Source organism: Grus americana, chromosome 7 (assembly GCF_028858705.1).
Source record: "Grus americana isolate bGruAme1 chromosome 7, bGruAme1.mat, whole genome shotgun sequence".
Classification (NCBI taxonomy): domain Eukaryota; kingdom Metazoa; phylum Chordata; class Aves; order Gruiformes; family Gruidae; genus Grus; species Grus americana.
The window spans coordinates 26,400,403-26,420,996 of NC_072858.1; the positions used below are offsets into that span (position 1 = coordinate 26,400,403).

The window sequence follows — 20,594 nt, forward strand, 5'->3', positions numbered from 1 at the left end:
CCTCTGTAGAGTCTTAAGTGAACTTGAAAGCTATGGCAAACCTATAAATTACAGTTTTTATTTCCTTGCCAAACAGTGCTAATAGCAGAAATTTTACTCATTTGTAGGGGGCATATTCATTTACCTTGGTCTAGTTGCTGTTAACACCAGTGCCGGGACCCAACCACATACTCTGTATTAATACACTATACCAGGCACTGTGTTACTGAGGCTCTTAGGCTGTGTAAGTAATGCTGCCTGCACTAATTCCCAATCCAGGAAGGTTTCTTGTTCACTTCTCTTAAAATATGTTTTGCTACATTTTACTCTGAAAAGATCTCTTTAAAGCATAAAAACTTAGAATAGGACTTACAACTGGGAACCATCTCCCCACAGGTGATGCATGAGTTGCAACCATGTAGATAAAAAGGACATTCAGAGTGCTCATACACATATACAGAGAGAAGATTTCTGGTAAAATCTCTAAAAAATCCTATTAGAATCAGTTTGACAGTCTTCAGACAAAAAATGCTAACAAAAATCATAGTATTGTTATATACTGCACATTTGTCTCTGGAAAAATAGTTCAAAAGTCAAAATAGTTAAAGTCATTCACCACTTGGGCTATATACTGCAATACACATACGGTATCAAAAGGCAACCAGATGCATAATACACTAACTACATTATACTCTTAGTAGTGGAAGGCATTTTTATCCTTGATGACTTGTAAAGTGGACATGCTTCCTGATCAAAACTCCTAATACTCCTTATAGGTGTAGCTGAATAATTTTTTAGTTTTTCTTTGCCATTTGGGTAGGGAAAAGGAAAACAGTTCCTGTCCCAAGACACAGTTTTGCCTATTATAAATGTCTAAAGAGGATAAGAAAATTAAAAAAAAAAAATCATCATTTTATTTAACAATCTTTCTCAATTGTTGACATGACACTGATAAAGAAAGCTTTGGAATCCCTATCGCTTGCCCAAACAATTAATGGCTATGCAGAATTGTTCTAACTTCTCTGTCTTCTCCCTCTCAACTCTGATCTTTCAAAAGAGCTTTTGGGGCATATTCCAGAATGGTACTGTCCTATGGGACAGATTCTACAGTTAATTTCAAAAAGTTTGCATCAGGCTAGCCCTTCTAAACAGACACTACAAAAATTACGAGCATTTTTCCTAAGATTTCTGTGGTTTCAGTATTAGATGGAAGGTCCTGCCCTACTGAGAATGAAGGGTTACAAACAAAACTAAAGATAATGGTAGCAGTATAGAATAGAATTCTAGCTACTACAGGTCAGCTACTAAGTTGTATGCTGAATATTTATTCACTGCCTATTGTATGCTGCTCTAGTGCCAGCACTATTAAAGCTGTCCACTTAGCATCAGTCATAGATTTAGGCATGGGCCCGTTCCTCCACTGATGCACTTATTGTTTAATTAATGCCAATTTATATTGTATGAATTAAATAAAAAAGATGTCACCAAACTGCACTACTAAGGTCTTGCATGCTATTGCAAGAGCATGCTTCATAAAGAGCACACAAAGCAAAATAATGAATTACATTTTTCATAATAAAACGAAATTAAAACAGAAATATAAATAGAGAGCTGTATTACAATTTGGGTTTGACTTTTTTAAAAAGCATCAGCCCAGTAAAATTCACAGAACTACAATGTACGACACAAGACGGGGATGATACCACAGACACCACAGACATGGAACAGCATGTGTTGGTGTTAAAACTTACAGGCACGTAAACTGGTGGAGCAATCATTAACAGAGACAGAAGAAAGTGGGAAGGCTCTCTCAAGGGTGTCCATGTTACTATGTACACTGCCTGACATGCAAGAGCAGTCACGCTCAGAGCGTCCGCAATCAAAACAACATGCCAGTTTCATTCTCTTGTAGATGGACATCTTGGCTATAACCATGTGTTGGATGGGAGGAGAGGAAGAGCAGCAGGTTAATGGCAAGGTTATATATATAACAAGGCAGCTGGAAGGTAATTTAAGGGATTTAATACAGGCCTTAGTTTATGTTAACAGTCTTGACCCAGGAAAAAAAATGCAATGAGATTATTGATAACACTTTGGCTGTAAGTTAAAAGTAGGGCAAAAGATAAATTGCTCTTTATTTCTGTTCAGTCTTATAGGGTGACCGCAGACATAGGGAAGAATTACTGTTTACAGTCAAGTGTTTGGATCAAAAAAGAACATAGTAAAAGCAGAGAATCCTAAGAATATAATTTTCCCTTGGCACAGTTAATACTACTGGACTAAAATCAAAAGAAAAATCTGAAGTTGCTAATCCATTAGATATTTTTGGCCTATCCTGCTTCCTGTAAAAATCAAAGACTTTTATATATCTCTATATATATGTATGTACACACACACACACACATAGTCTTACATACACACGCTCACACACACATAATACACATACATACATATATATACACATATATAAATATATTTATTCTTAAACATATGCTAATACTTTCTCTGTATTAAACTGTGCCAGGGAACTCCTCTATTGCAATAAATTACACATTACTAAAGAGTTACAAGATGTTCATAAAATTTTCTGAAAAATTTACTTCATTTACATTATATCTTCAGGAATTCAAATTAACTCTTGACAGAATACCAAAATTTGCCCATATAAGAGACACAACTAATAATGGTAAATATGCTTGACATTAAAATCAGTTCACAAATAAGGCATCACCAAAAGCACACAGAGCATTGGTCCGTTGAAACATGCTGAACCAATCATCGGCATGTTTTCTGCTCTGGATTCAAAGGTAGATCGAGAACCAAATAACTGAATGTCGAATTAGGGGATAACTCCAAAAGAAGTGCCAGTTTAGAATAGAACATTTATGTCCTGCAGTCATCTGAATGTCCTTGTTACATATTTCTAGAAATATACAGCATCATATTTTATAAACTCATGCATAATTACCTGAATCACAGGTGCATTTAAGTCTGAAGAAATGCAAAGGCCACTTAGATTGTTTCACATGTTGCACTGAACCAACACTTTTGGTAATGGTTTAGATTGAACTGACTGAATTATACCAAAAACAAAACAGAACACTGACAGGCAAAAACAAAACCTTAAAAGCAAATGCAGAAAAAAAGGTAATGTTTCTCTGGCCTGTACCTTCAGTTTAGGATGTCTTTTTTGCATTATGGTAATGACATTAATTTTATTTTTTTTTTCCAGTTTCTTAATGCCACAGTCACCAGGGAAGAGGGATTGAAATCGCTCAAATGGGTCAAGTCCTGTTCTAAGGCCTTGATGACTTGCCATACAGTATACTTGTCAAGCAAGGGTAACATTATGATTGTGGAAAACAGGCATTGAGGGAGATGAATGAGTGATCTCTTCAGCAGCGACTCCATTCCTCTAAAACTTTGCTCACATGACTAATGCCATGTTCTTTTAGCATCCTAGTAGAGTTATCTTAGAGCTGTTCAGAAAGTCATCATGCAGCATCAGGCTTGTTCATTGCATGGTACATCATTCCTCAGAGCTTGGCTTTTAGTAAGAAGGTTTCCACTGCAGCTTTTGATGCATACACATTCAAACTACACAGAAAATTCAAAACAGCATTTATTTTCCCATGGTTTCCCTCTGTCTAACTCTCCCCAACATATTCTTTAAAATTGAAAAGTTGGGCAGAAAAAGAAAACTGAAATATGTTATCAAAAATGTGGATTTCTTTCCATTATGCCTATTTTATTATTTTCACTTTAAGGAAATGAAAGAAAAATAAAGGGTATTTGTGAGACATGCTAACAGTAGGTGAGGTAAAAGGCAGGCCCATTTTGTTTTAATTATAGCTGTTTTGAAAGACTTTTTCTAATCAAATGCTGTAGTAAAACACACTGCTCAGAAATTCTCAACTGCTATGTCGTTGGTTAGTAACAGTCCCTGGTTTTCATTTACTTGTAGCCATATCTTGTCAACAGTCAATAATAGGATAGGACACATTTATGAAAATTAAAAGAAATCATCCTTAAGGACAAATAGGGTTGGGAAGGAAAACTTTTTGTACCATTTTCATCAGACTTAAACCAATGAAGTGGGAAATTTAAGCCCTTCTGATCAATAGGGGAAGGACTCCATGGCGCTTCTCAAAAGCAATGCCCTTTCAGGGACTGTTTTTAACTATTATCATCAGTTGTTCTGGAGATCATGCATCATTTTAATATTTCGCATCATTAACATGCAGGAAACAGGCTTGGACCTGGAAATATAAGTAGCAGAAAGGACTTGCTATAAGGGTTTCAACCAGTATATAAGCAACTGCATATCAGAGCAATACATTTTGGAAAGAAAACATGCTGTTACTCTTCATTCCTTTTATACAGTCATTGTTACATTCATACCAAATACAATAGTTATTTTCTTTTAAATAAAACAAAACATGGATTATTAGTAGGGAAGACTAGTGACAAGATCAAAGACAAGACAGAAATGATTTTAAATGGTTCAGCCACACACATACCATTTCCTATAAAACTTCCATAAACATTAACAGAAAATGGGAGTCATCAGAGAGACAGGGGGACCTTAAGAACAGCCTCTGGGTGGGTGTTAAATTCATTTGACACCTGTAGCACCTGTATAAGAATCAACTAATTTCTATTCATAGAAATGTTATGGATGTTGAATAGAACTGTTGATTGCAGCTAGTGAAAAATGTAAATTGGGACATAAAGAAAATCACTTCCCTATTTTCAATTGAATAATAAATGGACAAAAAGGAAGAACAGATTCTTCTACTTAGTATGATGACAATCCCACAGTATTTCTAAAATGAATTAGTAAAAATATCAGGGAAAGTTATCATGGACATGGAAATCAGACTACTTAAATAATTTACTGACAAAACAAGGTATATATGAACTAGTTGTTTTCTGATTTCTTAAGAGCAAAAGGAAAACAAAAATTCTGACAATTATTTATAAAGTAAATAAATACTTTTAAAAACTTTTTTGTTGCAATTTTTCTCAGAAGGCAATAGCCTTCCATTCTAATAAGGAAGGCATGTGCCTTAGATGTCTAAGCTTCTAGTAGTACCTTGTTTTCTGATCTCAAAACCTCAAAAAGTCCAGTCAAAATTTCTAGATTGTCTGGATCTGAGGTGTTACTTAGAGTTCACAAACAGTGATGGGAAATATTTCCAGCTGCAAAAATAAGCGAAGGAAACTGCAGATTATTCTCTACCTAAAATGTCAAGGAACAGCCCCTTTTTTATTTTTTTTTTAATTTTTTTAAAGCAAGCAGAACAAAGTATCCCTTCATCTTTGCAGATTTATTTTTTTAAAAACCATACAGTCTACCCAATCCTCGTATTCCACCCATCACTATAGCAGTTTTCCTTGTGACCTCAACGGTAACAAAAAGTAGATCTACGAGGACATCTAGTGGATCTCTATGAGATAACAGCTGGTTAAGAATATGAACTGGAGGTTTCTTGACCAGCAAATGGTAAAAAGAGGTCCCACTACAATTAAGAATTGAAATGCATACAGTGTCATTTCAATTCATCAAGTTCTCATGATCCACACTACGAGTAAAATAACAGCAGCATTAAAGGACGACCAGGCTGATTTGATCGCCTTTTAGCAATGCTGGTTACCATCATGAGACTGAAATACTGAAAGGACTTCCTCAGCACAATTTCAGTTTCCTGAAAAATACAGCAGCATATTTTAAACTGTTTGTGAGAATTTATTTTCTCTTAACACAACCAGCAAAGCTATCTCTTCATTATTTAATTTTTACAGAACAACTTCAAGACCACCAAGTCAGCTTGTTCACTATCATGCAATTTTTTGCTATCAAAGGCAATTGTTTAGTTGTTTGCTCAAATTTATGCAGTGCTGTTCTTTGCCAAAACTGTAGAAACAGCAGGTGACCTGAGTGGACATTTTGCCCTATTTTAGTAGCTATAAGAATGATTCACAGATTTTGAAGTAATGGCACATTTATAGACCAATTCATTTTAATTTTTGAATCTGATCATGACCTTTCCTTCACTACCTTAAAGAAGACTCTCAGCCAGTGTACTCTGAAAGTTAACTAACTGCATTTCTGAACAAACTGAAGCTATTGGGGAAATGGAAAAAAAAACATGTCAAAACAACATGACCTTTTCTTTTTTAACTCTCTTAGCATGAAAAGCTCTTTTATTTGTTTATTTATTACAATTTAAACTAATTTGATCCAGAAAGGCCTAAACTTAGAAACATATTTAAAATAAATACATTGTTTCAAATGAATCCAAATTACTCCCAGTATTCTGCCTCAAAGTCAACAGAATTCGTCCTTTTATCCATAGAAATTAGTTTCTTTCTGGTTTATTATTAAATATTGATTCTTATCATGCTGACCTGTTTCACAATCTGCGTTTTTGTGCTGTCCCATCTTTCTGCTGTGTCATTCTATTGGCTGAAAATAGATCTTTGGAGAAATTTCTGTTCTCTGTTTGAATGCTTTCTACCACAACAAGATTTCAACCCTTTAATGTAGTTTGCAGGCACTACAATAAGATAAATAGTAAATAATGATACTCATAATGAAGGCCATCACAATTCCAAGATGGCTAGGACTTTATCATGCACGTCCAGGAGTCTCAAATTTTCCTTGATTTTTTGCAAGATCCTATGGTGCGTACAGCTGAGAGGGCAAATATATCTCAATTCTGATTAAGACCTGAAGTGTTAAGACACAATAAATTTGGAATATCTGGTGAAATGTTGAAAAAGTCTCATAGCCTCGCTTAGTTAGAATAGCTGCAGTTATATGGTATGGTTAGCAGCCTCAATCTAGTACAGTAATGCCTCACTGCAGCTATGAAATCTTTGATCCCTCTTGCTGTTTGAAAGAACAAGCCCATATAATCCCAACACTGCCCTATCCTCAGCACATTTATTTGCAGTGCTTATATTTCTAAGCAGCAAATTCTTTCCATGTCCCAAATGCTGTGTTTATTTGAATTATCACAACTGTACACACTAAAAGTGGCTGACCAGAGCCTTCATAGATTCTGCACACTTTCAAGTGGTATGACCTAGATTGACATGAAGTGGTCTATAAAGTTCATATTCTATATATAATAATAATGTAAAACTTCACAGCTTAGGCACTGAAAAGTCAGTGTGGCTCTACTCACGTAATTAATTTCAAAACAAGCAAGCTGGGGAAAATAATCACTGTAGCTTGTTTCCTGTTGAAGGTACCTGTAGGTTTATACATTAGTTAGGCATTTAATTCATTGTCTGACTCTACCCCCATCTCCTTTTCTTTTTTTTTTTTTTTTTTTTTTTGCCAATGGGGAGAAAGGAGTTAGATAAAGACAGTAAAAGACCGCTGTGTTGCTCTGTGTCAGCTATGCAATGGAAAAGACAAAGTACAAAAAAAATTGAACACAGGTCTGACAATGAATTGCACTTAACCAGGCAAACAGTGCTATAGTGGTAATTACCCCGGCCTATCCGAGATCCCTAAAAATTCATGAGATTTCTCTAGAATCATTTCAAGGAAATGCCACTGCCAAGATCTCATTTTCAAATGGGGATAAAAAATAAGGTTGTGGAAAAAAAGGGGCAAAAAGATGGAAGAGGGGAAAACTGCTGTATTTTCTTCAACGTCACCCTAATCTCCGTGGGGGTAAACGATGAGAAACTTGTGGGTATGACGTCACTGCTACATGCAACATAAATAAAGAAAAGAACCAAAATACTGAACAAAAATACTCTCTGCTAGAGAAAGACAGGTTGGACCGCACTCTGGGCTACAGGGAACCCATTTTTACTCACAATAGATCACTATCAGTGTGCAGTTAAAATATAGTAGGGGCCGTGTTCCAAGGCAGCAAGAGGAAAAATAAATCAAAAGTTTGTCAATTGTCATAGATTACAAGAAATTCCTTCAAACACATCAATGTACACATGATATGTCCCCTCTGGGGTTCAACCCCCACCGTTCACAGCAAGTACTGTCACTGGAAAAAATATATAGAGAATTAGACCATAGCTGTTGCACAAAATGAAAGAAACAGGAGGAGTAGGTCATCCAGTTTAGAGATTTCATCCCAACGTGGCTGCATTTTATATAAATGTATACATGTGTTTGGCCCCTTGCTGCAAAAACTACAGTTAAATGGAATAGGAAAGAGATTGAAAACATTAAAAAAATATTAACAATCTGTGAATAAAATTTCACACAAGCATTTCTCTGGACAATGTGACATCAGCATTCGTATGTTATTCAGAGAGTGGGATGGGTAAGGAGAAAGGGATGGCAAAGAAACTGCAAAAGGAAAGCGAGGTTACTTTAATTATCCCTGGCCTTGTGGAAACATACTGATCTGCCCTGAATTATTAATATTAGGCCTAACAGGTTTGGACAAATGGCTATGTAGGTCAGACTCACGTTTAGACCCCAACAATACCACAAGCTAATGTTCAGACGGTATCTAAATTGATGTGCAACCTCAGATGCATTATTAAAGCATGTGGTTTTCAAGTGCCACAGGAAGCTGCATTAATTAATGCCACCATAATTAAGTTTTCCATGTAAAGATATTCTTTCACATTTAATTCACCTGACTGTGTCAATATTTTTACATACAACCTTTCATTTAATCTTCACATTTTCTGCATTCAGCTGCCTCTAATTGCTATGTTACTTACTAATTAAAATATATATTTAACATATAGGACTTCATATATGCACGTGTGACTATTTGCAGTGTCTTTGAAAATCAAATTGACGTATTAGCTGCTGACAGATTAGTTGACAGTTTCCTAATTCAATAGGGAAAGAGTTTTCTTAATTTACGCTTTGTTTTGGTTAGACTGCATTTTTAAGACCAGTGATTTGTGTAGCTTACAGATGGATAATATAGTTAAGAAATATAGTTAAGATTTTTCAAAAGTGATTAGTGATTTGAAAGCTAAGGCTAAGACATTTTATGTGAATAATAGACTGCACTAAAGACTTACCTTTTAAAAAAATCAGGTCCCATAAAAGGGATCTCGAGATTGTAATCAAAATTTGAGACACCCAAAATCACTAATTACTGTTGAAATTTTTCATTTATTTTTTTTGCTGATTGACGGAACTTTAAAAGCAATGCAATTGCATTATTCCTAATAGTTGTGAGCATGCTGCTAAGTGGAAGCTTTTTCAGCTGTACTGCGAGCTGCCAGCTATCATGGTATCTGTGACCTTATGTGTGTGTATGTAGGAAAGGAGAGGGGAGAGGGCAAATGGGGGGAGAGGCAGACGGGACACAATGAAAGGGAAATTTAAGATTTTACTCTCACTGACCTTTTTTTTTGCTTTTTCACCTGACTCAGAGGATTCCCTCCTTAGCATTCAGTGCTCACTGCAGCAGCTCTGACAGCTGCCTCCTTCAGCCTCAGTAACCCCATCATTTTGTTTCTTCATCTGTCCAACACCCTTTCATTTATTGGATGGATACGTGTGACCATGCCATTTGGAACATTTCCTAGTGCTACACACAGAAGTTGTCACTCTCACCTCTCCATGGCCCTACTGCTGGTAACATATCCATTGTGCTGGCTGGGTCACAGGATACTCTATTTTCTCCCTGGTTTCCTAGTACTTAGGAGGTTACATTGATTTTCATTAATGTATAATAAAGGGCTCTTGCCCTTGATACTATGAATTCCCAATTCCTATCTTCTAACAGATTTCAATGAAAAGTGTAGATCTCACATTAAAATGACAGATCTTCGGGAATTTTTTTTTTTTTAATCGGCACATATGCAAAAGCATATACTATGTGAAGGAGGGGTAGAGAAGAAAATACAAATTAAAAAAAGGTCTTTTTTGACAGAATCAGATAAAATTAAGCAGGTAACATATTTCTCTCTAACTGTTGGGTAATTCAGAAAAAAGATTGGGTTTGAGAGTTACAGGCACCCTGAGGCATCTGTAACTGGCTTTACCAGAACTTATTCAGCAGCCTCATTGGCTTTGGCAGCAGTTCAAAGGTCACATTCTCACATGGATAAACTGTTCTTGAACAATTTTTTTCCAATATGTTAGGCAATGCATACATTCCTTCCACATCAAGCATGCTTTCCATGTGCTTTGCTCTCCTTGTGGCTACTGGGAGGATAAATATAATTTTCTGTCAGTGTTTCAGCTGCTTTCTCTCAATTAGACTATGTTCCCCACTCCTGATTTTGAGGGGAGTTTCTTTAAAAACTTGACGTATTTTTTCTTTTTAAAATAATCTTCAAGAATTCATCAATTTCAGGCACCTCTTAAAGGCAGAGAAGGTCCAGTTTAGGCTTTCTTCCATCCTCTAAGACAGTGCAGTGATATCACTATGACTGGATCTACAAATAAGAGTTTCTTCCCTTTTAAAAGTAATGGTAAAATAGACATGATCAAACTCTTCTGAGGTCTTTCAATTTACCTAATCAGTACTTTTGAACAGAATGATCTTTTTCATGGCAGAATACCATGGAATGCACATAAATATTCACACATCCATTGCGAAATGGATCCCTGAATCCTTTTGATATCAGTATTAGAAACAGACACAGGTCACACACATCTTTGGCCAAAATGTGGTTGTGATAGTTCCTGCAAAGAGTCCTTTCAAAGTATATATGGATAAAATGCTAATTTCTATATATTTATAAAAATACAGATGCAAAGTCTGATCTCAATTCCAAAATTCAATTATTTCTTCATGCAAAATTTTCCAAACCATTTAAAAAGCAGACCTAAGAGCCAAACTAAATCAAATATTAGCATTACAGTTATGGAATCTTCTAAACAGATATATGTAAGAGGCACTAATATTTAATTTCTTCGAGAAAATCCGTTTCTCCAGTAAAACTGATCATTTATTTCAATAAGAATTTATTTCAATAGTTGTATGATGGAATATTATTCCCTAGTTTCTTCTTTTACAGAATTATGTTCAGCAAGATAGACAAAAGTTCTTTACAGAAAACTACTGAAATTACTGGATTTCTGCATGGTAGGAATGAGAACAGAACTCACTGTTATCTCATTCTTAACTCAGAAACCTCCACAATTAGATCTAGCTTGGTTTAATTCTTCACATATTGTTAGCTTTGGACCCTAATGGAATTTTTAATGAAGAAACAGGTGCAAGTGGTGTGAAATGTAATAAAAACATATGGACTTCAGAAATGCAAATGGCACTTACTAAGTTACTGTGCATTTAGTTCTTAGCTTTTCTGCACCACTGTGTAAAACATGTAAACACATGTACAGATATTCTTCAAGGCTGAACAGTTAATGAAAATGAGAAGAAGGGAGCGATAGAAATATTACTTACGCCGTTTGCAGCCACATTTTTTTATCCTTTTGGGATCCGTGATGTCATCATGACAGGCCTTGCAGTAAAAAAATGCCCTAGAGAGAAAGAATGGAAAAACTGACACATTTCTTAATCCATACAAATGAAATTAGGCCCACATTTCCTCTTGTTGCGGTGCCAAATTAATGAAACATGCCAGCATGAATTTCCTTTAATCTTTGAAAAGGTTTAGACATTTAAAGTAGGAAATATTTGCTGCAAGACCACTCATTTCAAACATAAGACTCCAAATTAGTGTTTTATTTACTATACTTTTATTTGAAAAGTAATTGGGAGAAGGATAATATATATATATAAAAATAATGAATTCTCTGTTCTTATTGGATATACTAGCTGCTTTTTTTTTTTTTTAAGACTGTCTAGCACCCTGGGCCAATTTTTCAGCCTGGTCACAAGCAGGACTTAAATTTGGATACAATGAGATATTGCAATGAGATCAATGTGACAACAACATCAGATGTGCTATTTAAAAAAAAAAAAAAGAAAAAAAAAACCCCACAACAAAAAAACCCGAAAACCAAACCAACCAAAAACAGAAAGAGAAAATGCTATCAAAATAAGTTCCCAAAGGAACACATAAATTAAAGAACTGAAATAATCTTGATTCAGATTATTTGTCTTTTATATCAGAATAGAGCAGAACCATTTCAGTTTTGAACAGACAAAAGCCAAAATTTCAAACAAAAATACACAATTAACAAGGTGCACCATCTAGGTTTCCATTTGATGCTTTTGGTTATGAACTACTCTTGTATCAAACGGCTCACCACTAGGTGAAGCACAAGGAGAACTAAGGAAGTGAAAAATGGTAAACATTTGACTGTAGATGAGATTAAAACAAAATTCCAGTTTAATAAATATGCATCAGACTGCCCACAGGAGAGTTTAATCATGCCTGTCAATTCAACATGTCATATGAGGCTGTTGTGACACTCTTCATGAGGATCACGCAGCTGGTCTCTAGCTGGACAGTTACATTTTCCTAGGATTCTTCCTGGCATAAGAAATTAAAAATACTTTTTAATCTGCTGAAATTTCCCTGTACTTATCCATATTCAGGATATGTCAGCTCCATGCCTATCTTCCAAACCCCCTCTCCTTGCATACTGCTCAAGAGAAATTAGCAGTAAGAGCCAAAGGTGCCACTTTACAACCACCCATGGATTTTGCTGACAGTACTGATCATAGATTTAGGATGGTTGGATTGCTACAACAATATGGAGGTCACTGGAACAGAACAATCTACAGTTCAAAATATAAAAAGAAAAATAAACAACATTAGTACACAGCCTCTGACAGTTCAGCTAGGATGATCGCTACTAGTTCTCTTTAGATTAATTAGTGTCCACCACAGGTGGAACTATATTAAAGGAAATGTTCAGAAATATGAACTAGATGCCTAATTCATATAGTTACAAATTAATCTAAGTTGTTTTATACCTCTGAATAATGGCCCAGGTAAAGAGGCCCATCAGGAGAAAGGTAACATGTCTAGCATATGAGATATGGACCAGAGAATACAAATTTAAATTTGCAGTAAGACCTCACTGAATGTTATTAACATTTCTAAAATCAAGATAGCATGCAAGCTACTGATGGAAGATATAAGTCCTAAATGTAGCAGACTTAATTTCTCTAAGAAACTTCCAGGAAGAATGCTCTTTCAGACTGTGAAATTGTCTTACTATTTCCAAAAAGCCAAATGTAAAATGAAAGTGCCTTCTCTGAGCGTTTGTATTCTTTGCTGCAGAGTCTGGTCTTCAAAATATTCACCTTCCAACAAAAAGAAAACAAATTGCCTCCAAGGAAATGAGAGTAAAATACTTTTCAAACCATGAGTCAATGTCAAGACATAAGCAAGGAGGAGAAAACTGCCTCCAATTTTGACAATTTCTCCCCAATCCAGCTGTAAGACCCTCTATTGAACAAGAATCCACTATCACAAATATTCCCTCACAAAACTTCACGACACAAATTGGACATAGTTCATTTCTACAGATCACGTTTCTGAAGTCCACTGCAGGACAACCGTCCTGAAAAGTACCTTTAATCCCATGCACAATGTCAAGAGCAAACACCTAAACTGACTGCTGTAATAAAATTATCCTTCTATATAACTGGGTTGAATTAAGTGGATTTGAAGTATGTGGATTTCTGATGTTAGTATTAACATGCAAATGGATAAAGAATAATAAAGATGCAATTGATATAGTTTGTATGATATTTAAACACTCAACATTTTACATGAAACTATTTACCTAGGCATGGTTGTTTCTAATGTGAAACTATTGTTCTAAAAACACACAAGTACTTCTAGCAAGAAGAGTAATTGAACACTGCATGTTATATTTTATTGTGAAATATATATTTGATAAATATGAATAGCTTTAGTCTAATGAGCTGAAATTTCGCCATTAACATGTAACACAAAACCAGAATAATTTAATTTGAAGTTCAGGTATATAACATGTTTAATTTTGCTTTATTAAAAAATCCTTCCCCCCCCCCAAAAAAAAAAAAAAGACTTGAATTTTAGAACATTTTTCTGACTCTGATCCATAGCTTCAAAGGGTGAAATCAACACTTTGCATATTTGGGTTTGTTAGTTGAAACACATCTGATAATAATTTGCTTTGCACAGAACAGCTAAAAACTGTGGTAAGGGAGGCAGCACATTTCTAAACAAAGCCTTCTGTAAAAAGCAAGGTAGAATTGGGAATTTTATTTCAGTTTGCTATTAGATAAAATGTGCTAGATGAATGATGTGTAAATTTTCTCTAAACACATTAATAACAGTCAACTTCTCCCTGGTAAAAATGCTATGCAAGGTAATTTTTACTTACAGTCTGAAATAATTTCATAGGAGAGTGTAAAATGCCTTATAAACGGAAAAAAACCCCAAAGCCTAGCATCTCAGTAAAGGAAGGTGAAGACAGTTCTGAATATTCAAAGGGAGAAAAGCACCAGAGAGGAAAAGAACTAGATGCTGAAAGACAGCGTACCTGAGGCAATGCTGCATGCAAATACTCCAAAGCTGGTGCTAGAAATATGAGAGATCAGAACTGCTGTTCTGTATGCTTCACCTAGCCAAAAACTATCTTAGCTATTTCAACCAAAAGAGAATTCAAATTCTCAGTGATTTTGCTGTTTTGATTTTCTTTAAATATTCATGGCAAACAGACATTGCTTAAATATTATTTTCACTGTAATTTAAACATAAAAAGTTTAGGACTTAGTAAAGGTTATAACTTGAATATTTTGCTATTCTAAGTATAGGAGTTAGTTAAAATATCTACCTCAAGGAGAACATCAAGTAAAAATCAGATTCTTGATAGCATGACTTTCAGCAAAACTACAAATTATGGGGAAACAGCTGCAAATATTCCTTTTCTTCCTTATTTTTTCTTAATCTTACAGACATTGAATAATTATTTAAAAAAAATAAATTTTCACATTGCTCTTTTATTCCTTCCAAGCACATTATAATCCTAACAAACGAGTGTACACATCTTTGGTCCTAAACACAATAGCATAAACCCCCTTTTCATTCACCCCAAATCTAATACAGCCAAGTACAACAACCCAGTGAAGTTGTCTACAACTGCACTGTTGTAGTTTGATTTATTGTTATGAGCCCATAGAGTATGTAGTTCCAGTAAAGAAAAATGACAAGAACATAAATATTTTTCTGCTAATGCAATTAGTGAATGAATACAGTAGCTTGCTCACATCAAATACTTGCTAGAGTCTGTGTAAGCAAGAACTACTCTAAACCTGAAAGTCGGACAAAACTGTAATCTCTGTCCTCTCTCAAAGTAATTCCATTGAGACAAATTAATTATAGAGAAATCGGATCAAAATATTTTACATTTTCTAGTAGGACTCAGCAAAAAAACCAACACCTCTTCATTTGTTTTCACATCTGCTGTAAAATTATTTCATTTCTTGATATTTAGGACTGTAGTTAAGAAAATGGCATGCACACATGGTTGGTTCACTAGAGTACCAACTCAATTCCCACTGAGAATCTTTAAACAGATAATAATGAAAATTAGGTGAGGCATTTACATTGTAAAGAAAAAAAAGAAATTAAATACTATATGTTTAAATTTAAAGATAAAATATATTAATTACCTTTTTACTTCTTTGGCATCACTTGCAATGAAGAATCCTAGAGTACCTTCTTGAATCTTGACATGGTTTCCAGGATTGATTAATATACTGCTCAGTGAAACAAGAACAAAAACAACAAAATCATAAGTTTAAATTACTTTTAACTGAATGTTCCAAAACAGTTTTATTTGGTTCTGTTATAGGGGACCCACTAGTTAGGAAAGGCTGCAAGGAAATTTTAAGCCATTCTTCCTTGAAATTTCCAATCAAATAACAGTTTTACATGCTTTTTACAAAAAATGAAGTTTGAGACAGTCACATGCCTCGGCCTATAATCACATTATTTGTTTACATCTGTTTTCTTGGTTTTGCATTAAATATAGACTACACAAAATAACAAAGCCTCTAGAGACATGATGTGTGAAGCTGAGCATTTCAGCTTTCTTGGTCTGTCATGCAAAGTGGTGAAAAATTCACAATATGGTGAAAAGGGAAGAACCAGCAACCACCACTCAATAACAATACAAAATATCATTTATGAAGCTAAACCCTTTGATGCAAATTTTTGCCAATTTCTAGTGAAACAGAATGTTAATGGGACCCCTATCTGGACATATAATATTATTGTTTAAAATAATAAATACACACATACACTCAAGGGGAATGGTACAAGACAACCAGTCACGATAGCTGAAAAAAACATAAAATGAATAGAAGATTTTTAAAACACTGCTGTGCAGCCATGGAAGAACAAAAATAACCCAACCACACTGACAGAATAGCCTGAGCTAAATTTGATGAAGGAAATTATAAACTGCTATCAAGAAGTGAGGTACTCCATGTCTCTCTACAAAATATCTTTTTTATTTTCATAGTAATTTAACACTAGATTTTAGGTAAGGCAATTTAGTACCATGCTAAATATGAATATACAGATATAGATGTAAATATATTATTAAATATATGTAATACAACTAAGCTTTTGACTTGCTAAAACTTAATAAAGCTTGTCAAAAGTTCTCTCTCTTTTGTCTTTAATTAAAGCTGAGCCTTTGTAAGTCAAAATGTAGTAAAGGCATACGTATGCAATTTACAGTACATAAAGACTACCAGCAATTTAAACGCTTGTGGATTTAGCAAAAATTGATTTTCGGGGAAGTATATATTTACGAAAATAAATATAGCACAATTCTGAACAGACACACATTACTAAAATTTGAAGGTCAAAAATCTTTCATGTTATTGTTAGGAGGGAAAACGTGTCTCAGCAGATCTCTTATTCCAGATGTTATTTATTAACTATACATTAGTAATAAATTAGTGTGACAAAAAATATACCTGAAAGCTTTATCATGAGCACATTGTTCTGTGTGATTACACATGCCCACAAGGCCCTATGAAAAGAATACAAAGGCTGCAAAATAGAGTGCTCATGAGTTAGGAATTAAAAGGTTGGTCATGCAGCCATAATGCAGCCCCCATCATGTAGAGGTTATGATGCAGTTCTTAATTTAATAGCCATAAACTACTTTTTTCCTCACAATCTGGAACTTCATTCAGTGGTGTTTTACTGCCATTACTCCCGGCATGGCTTCATGTAGTTTATCTTTCTTTAAAATCAGCATCATATTTTTCTTATGTGTTTTTCTGCAGTGTTCATCACTATAGCATGCAGAAGATTCACAAATACATAATTTATACTACAAGAAGAATGAAGATACAGTATTATCCCATTTTACAGATGAGAGATTAAGTCACTATGAGATATAGTAGCTATTAATTTGGGATGCCTAAAGGCCATTTTTTGTAAGTATTTAGCATTGCATAGCTCCATATACACCTTCTAAGGACTTTTGCTGTAAGTTGCTCAGCATTTCCAAAAGCCCAGCCTCTGGTTCTCAAAATAATAAATACTTAATCAAAAGTCATCTGTAAAAGGTTTCATTTAAATTATTAGCTCACTCTCACCCAGATATTTTGTGGCAGAGGCTGGAACAGAAATTAAATCTCAAGGAAAGCATTTACCCAAATATCCTTCCTTTTCCTTCATTCACAGTTTCAAGCTTTGCAACAAAAAGGAAAGGAGAACTACAGAAAATGGAAGTCATCACCACAGAAAGTAGGTTCATCTCCACAGCACACTTCAGTAGTATTGCAAAAAATGAAATGTGATGGTGTAAATAACATCTACATTATGCACGCAGATAAATGGGATGAATTAAAGTTGCACAGCTAACCTTCACACTTGGTATTTCTTTGTCAGTGTATTGGGCTTAATGGTTGCACTTGCAACCAAAACTTTTACCTAATGCAGTTTTAAAATGCAATTTCACAGGTTTTAAAATGGAATAAAACAGATAGGAAAAAAACCATACAATCTCACAAGAATTTCTTATTATGAAACCAGTCACTCAAGTCACAAACGGGTTGGAAAATTTAGATTCTTGTACAAACTTCTGTCACTTGAGCCAACAGAGCACTTACTAGCTGTTACAGAGATACCTTAACAGGCCAGCACTAACGGAGACATACACTCTACCAGTGCACTCACAAAAAAAGGCTGAGACTGGCCTATCTCAAGCCTGTGAGCCCATGTGAGCCTAGATCAGCCCCTTCTCAAGAACCAGGAGAGAATATTTCTGCTGCTAACTCTCCAACGTCTTTCTGCCAAAACTTTCTATCATGTCCATAACTGCATCCATGTTTCACTCTACACCTTTCCTCTTCCCTGTCTGCTAATCCTTAATCTGTCATGATGCTGAAAATTTAGCTGTTAAATTCAAAAATCTTCTACAGATACTAGTCTCAATTATTTCTACTTGCGAAAGTGTTCCTTCTAAAATATGCGAAGACTTGCAATATGGTTAAGTTTGGATATTTTTCTTAGGCACAAATGGGTACTGCTCTGTCAGAAAAATACTTTTTCTGTCCTTATTTTGCTCTTTGCCCTTAATCGCAGAAGTATTACAGCTTTTCAGTGAAAACAGATGAACACATTTCTTTAAATAGACCCACCTTTTTTTTTTCCTCATCCCATTCTTGGAGAGAGATCAACCATACCCAAACAGTAAAAAATCCTACCAAAAGCTCAACAACTCAAACTCCACAAGCTGAGGTAACCAGTAGATATATAAATGTTCACTCCCCCTCACAGAACTTAAAACTTTACAAAAGGAATAAGCAAATGAAGCAGTTCTTTTAAGAGGCAGTGAACATAAACTCAAATCAGAAGTAACTGGCTTCATTTAGGATGTAATGTATGTGAGTATGATTTTGTATCTCAAGGTTTTCTGAGACACATGAAATCAATTCAGATGGGTCAGTGCGCAGACTTTATTTTTGTCAGATCTTATACTTCATTCACATATAGTTATTTTCACAAATACAATGTATTTATAGCCACAAAATATAGATGTGATCACAGTTAATGCAGTATGACCCCAGCAGAAAAATCTTCTCTTGGGAACAAAAATTAATTTGCCCCATCACTGTTATTGGCAGAGTTACAGCAAAGCCTCATAAAGCTTTGGGTTTATATACACACTGATATTTAACCAGAGCAAAATCATGAGCAATTTCTATTGAGTCTATATGGATTTAATAAATATGCTGCTTATTAAAGCAGCAATTGAATTATTTCTTATGAGACCTGCAGTGTCATTAGCTAAAGTTATGCTTTGATAAGCACTCACTCTAATATGTACAGCAAGGGAAATGTTTTGAATTAAAAGAATAGAATATAGAGAACAAAGAGGACAGAGAAAAATAAAACAGGCTTATGAGCATACAAAGAAGAACGCATCCATCAGTTATTTGGAGATGCATGTATCTGTTTAAGTAGCTCACGAAAATATGCATATATATATATCCCCACAGTTGAGAAGATAAGTACATGGCAAAGTAAATTGGAGTTTTAAGAGAGAAAGCTTCAGCTAATGTCTCATTTTTATGTATCTCCAAGGCTAGGGAGTTTTGCAGATATAGGAAGATGTAGGAAAATGGAAAAAAAGACAGAAACTCATTACGTTTAATAGCAATATATATAGCTAATCCATATGCATTCTGTGCCACACACTGGAAAAAAATGCTGTTGAAAATTACATCCCTGATTTTTCCAAATATATGTTTTAAAAAAATAAATTTATATTTTATGATAATGTCCTAAATCAACTCATGAAATCAAGCAAGGAATGCCAAATACTTTAACCCCTTCTCAGATCTTGATCAAATTTTGTAATTTTATAACATTTCTAGTTTAGGTTACCTCAGAAACTAATCAAGTAATAGCAAGCTCAGAAAACTTCTAGTCATAATTTCCTTAACAATTCCAGTTCCAGAAATACATTCCTCAGGATAAAGCTTTTCATGACAAGACTCACATGTCACTGTGAAAAAAAAGATTATCTTTTTGACTCGCTTGCTCCTTCATGCACGAACACTTAGAACACCTGGCAATTACAGCCATGTAAATTGAATATGTGTAAATTAAATATTATTTAATGTGTTGAACAGGAATTCAATGTACTTCACCAGCATGAACATAGGAGAAGCCAGTTCCATTACTCTATGATAATATAACAAATTGTAAGCCACTTGTGGAACGGAATACGTAGTTTGGAAATCTGTTTTACACTTATCTGATGTCTAGCAAAAGTTAGTCCATTTGCTTAGCAAGATTCACTAGGCGACTAGTTGCAAGATCATGCATCTAAAAGCAATGAAAATGTCACACATCAAAAATGCAGAAATTGCCCTTGAATTCAGTTGTACTCTCAGGAATCACAGAACGAACCATAGAATGGTTCGGGTTGGAAGGGACCTTTAAAGATCATTTAGTTCCACTCCCCCCGCCATGGTAATGGGTATTTTTCACTAGAACAGAACACTCAAAGCCCCATCCAATCTGACAATGAACACTTAAAGCTAAAGAAAGAAACAGGAGCAATAGTATCTATACAGTTGAAACTGAGTTCCCAGACTGACTGAAATATAAGCAGGTGAAGCACAAATGGGCATTAGTGCATATTTGAGATGCACAGTTCAAAAAAAAAAAAAAAAGAAAAATTCAGATGTGGTCAGAAAAATTCT

At 34.8% G+C, this 20,594-nt stretch overlaps 1 protein-coding gene across 19 annotated transcripts in view; it reads right to left on the reverse strand.

The window, feature by feature from the left end:
- Window positions 1-20,594, reverse strand: part of KCNMA1 (potassium calcium-activated channel subfamily M alpha 1) — a 501,788-nt gene that overhangs the window by 99,540 nt on the left and 381,654 nt on the right. For 16 of the 19 annotated variants that reach the window (XM_054831099.1, XM_054831098.1, XM_054831094.1 and 13 more), the window contains 2 exons: window positions 15,528-15,614; window positions 11,352-11,428 (listed from right to left, as the gene is read on the reverse strand). In XM_054831099.1, coding sequence (XP_054687074.1) covers window positions 11,352-11,428; window positions 15,528-15,614 — 164 coding nt within the window. Of the gene's footprint in view, window positions 1-1,730; window positions 1,905-7,818; window positions 7,828-11,351; window positions 11,429-15,527; window positions 15,615-20,594 lie in introns of all 19 variants that reach the window. The other 3 variants (XM_054831107.1, XM_054831106.1, XM_054831111.1) reach the window with 2 other exon arrangements.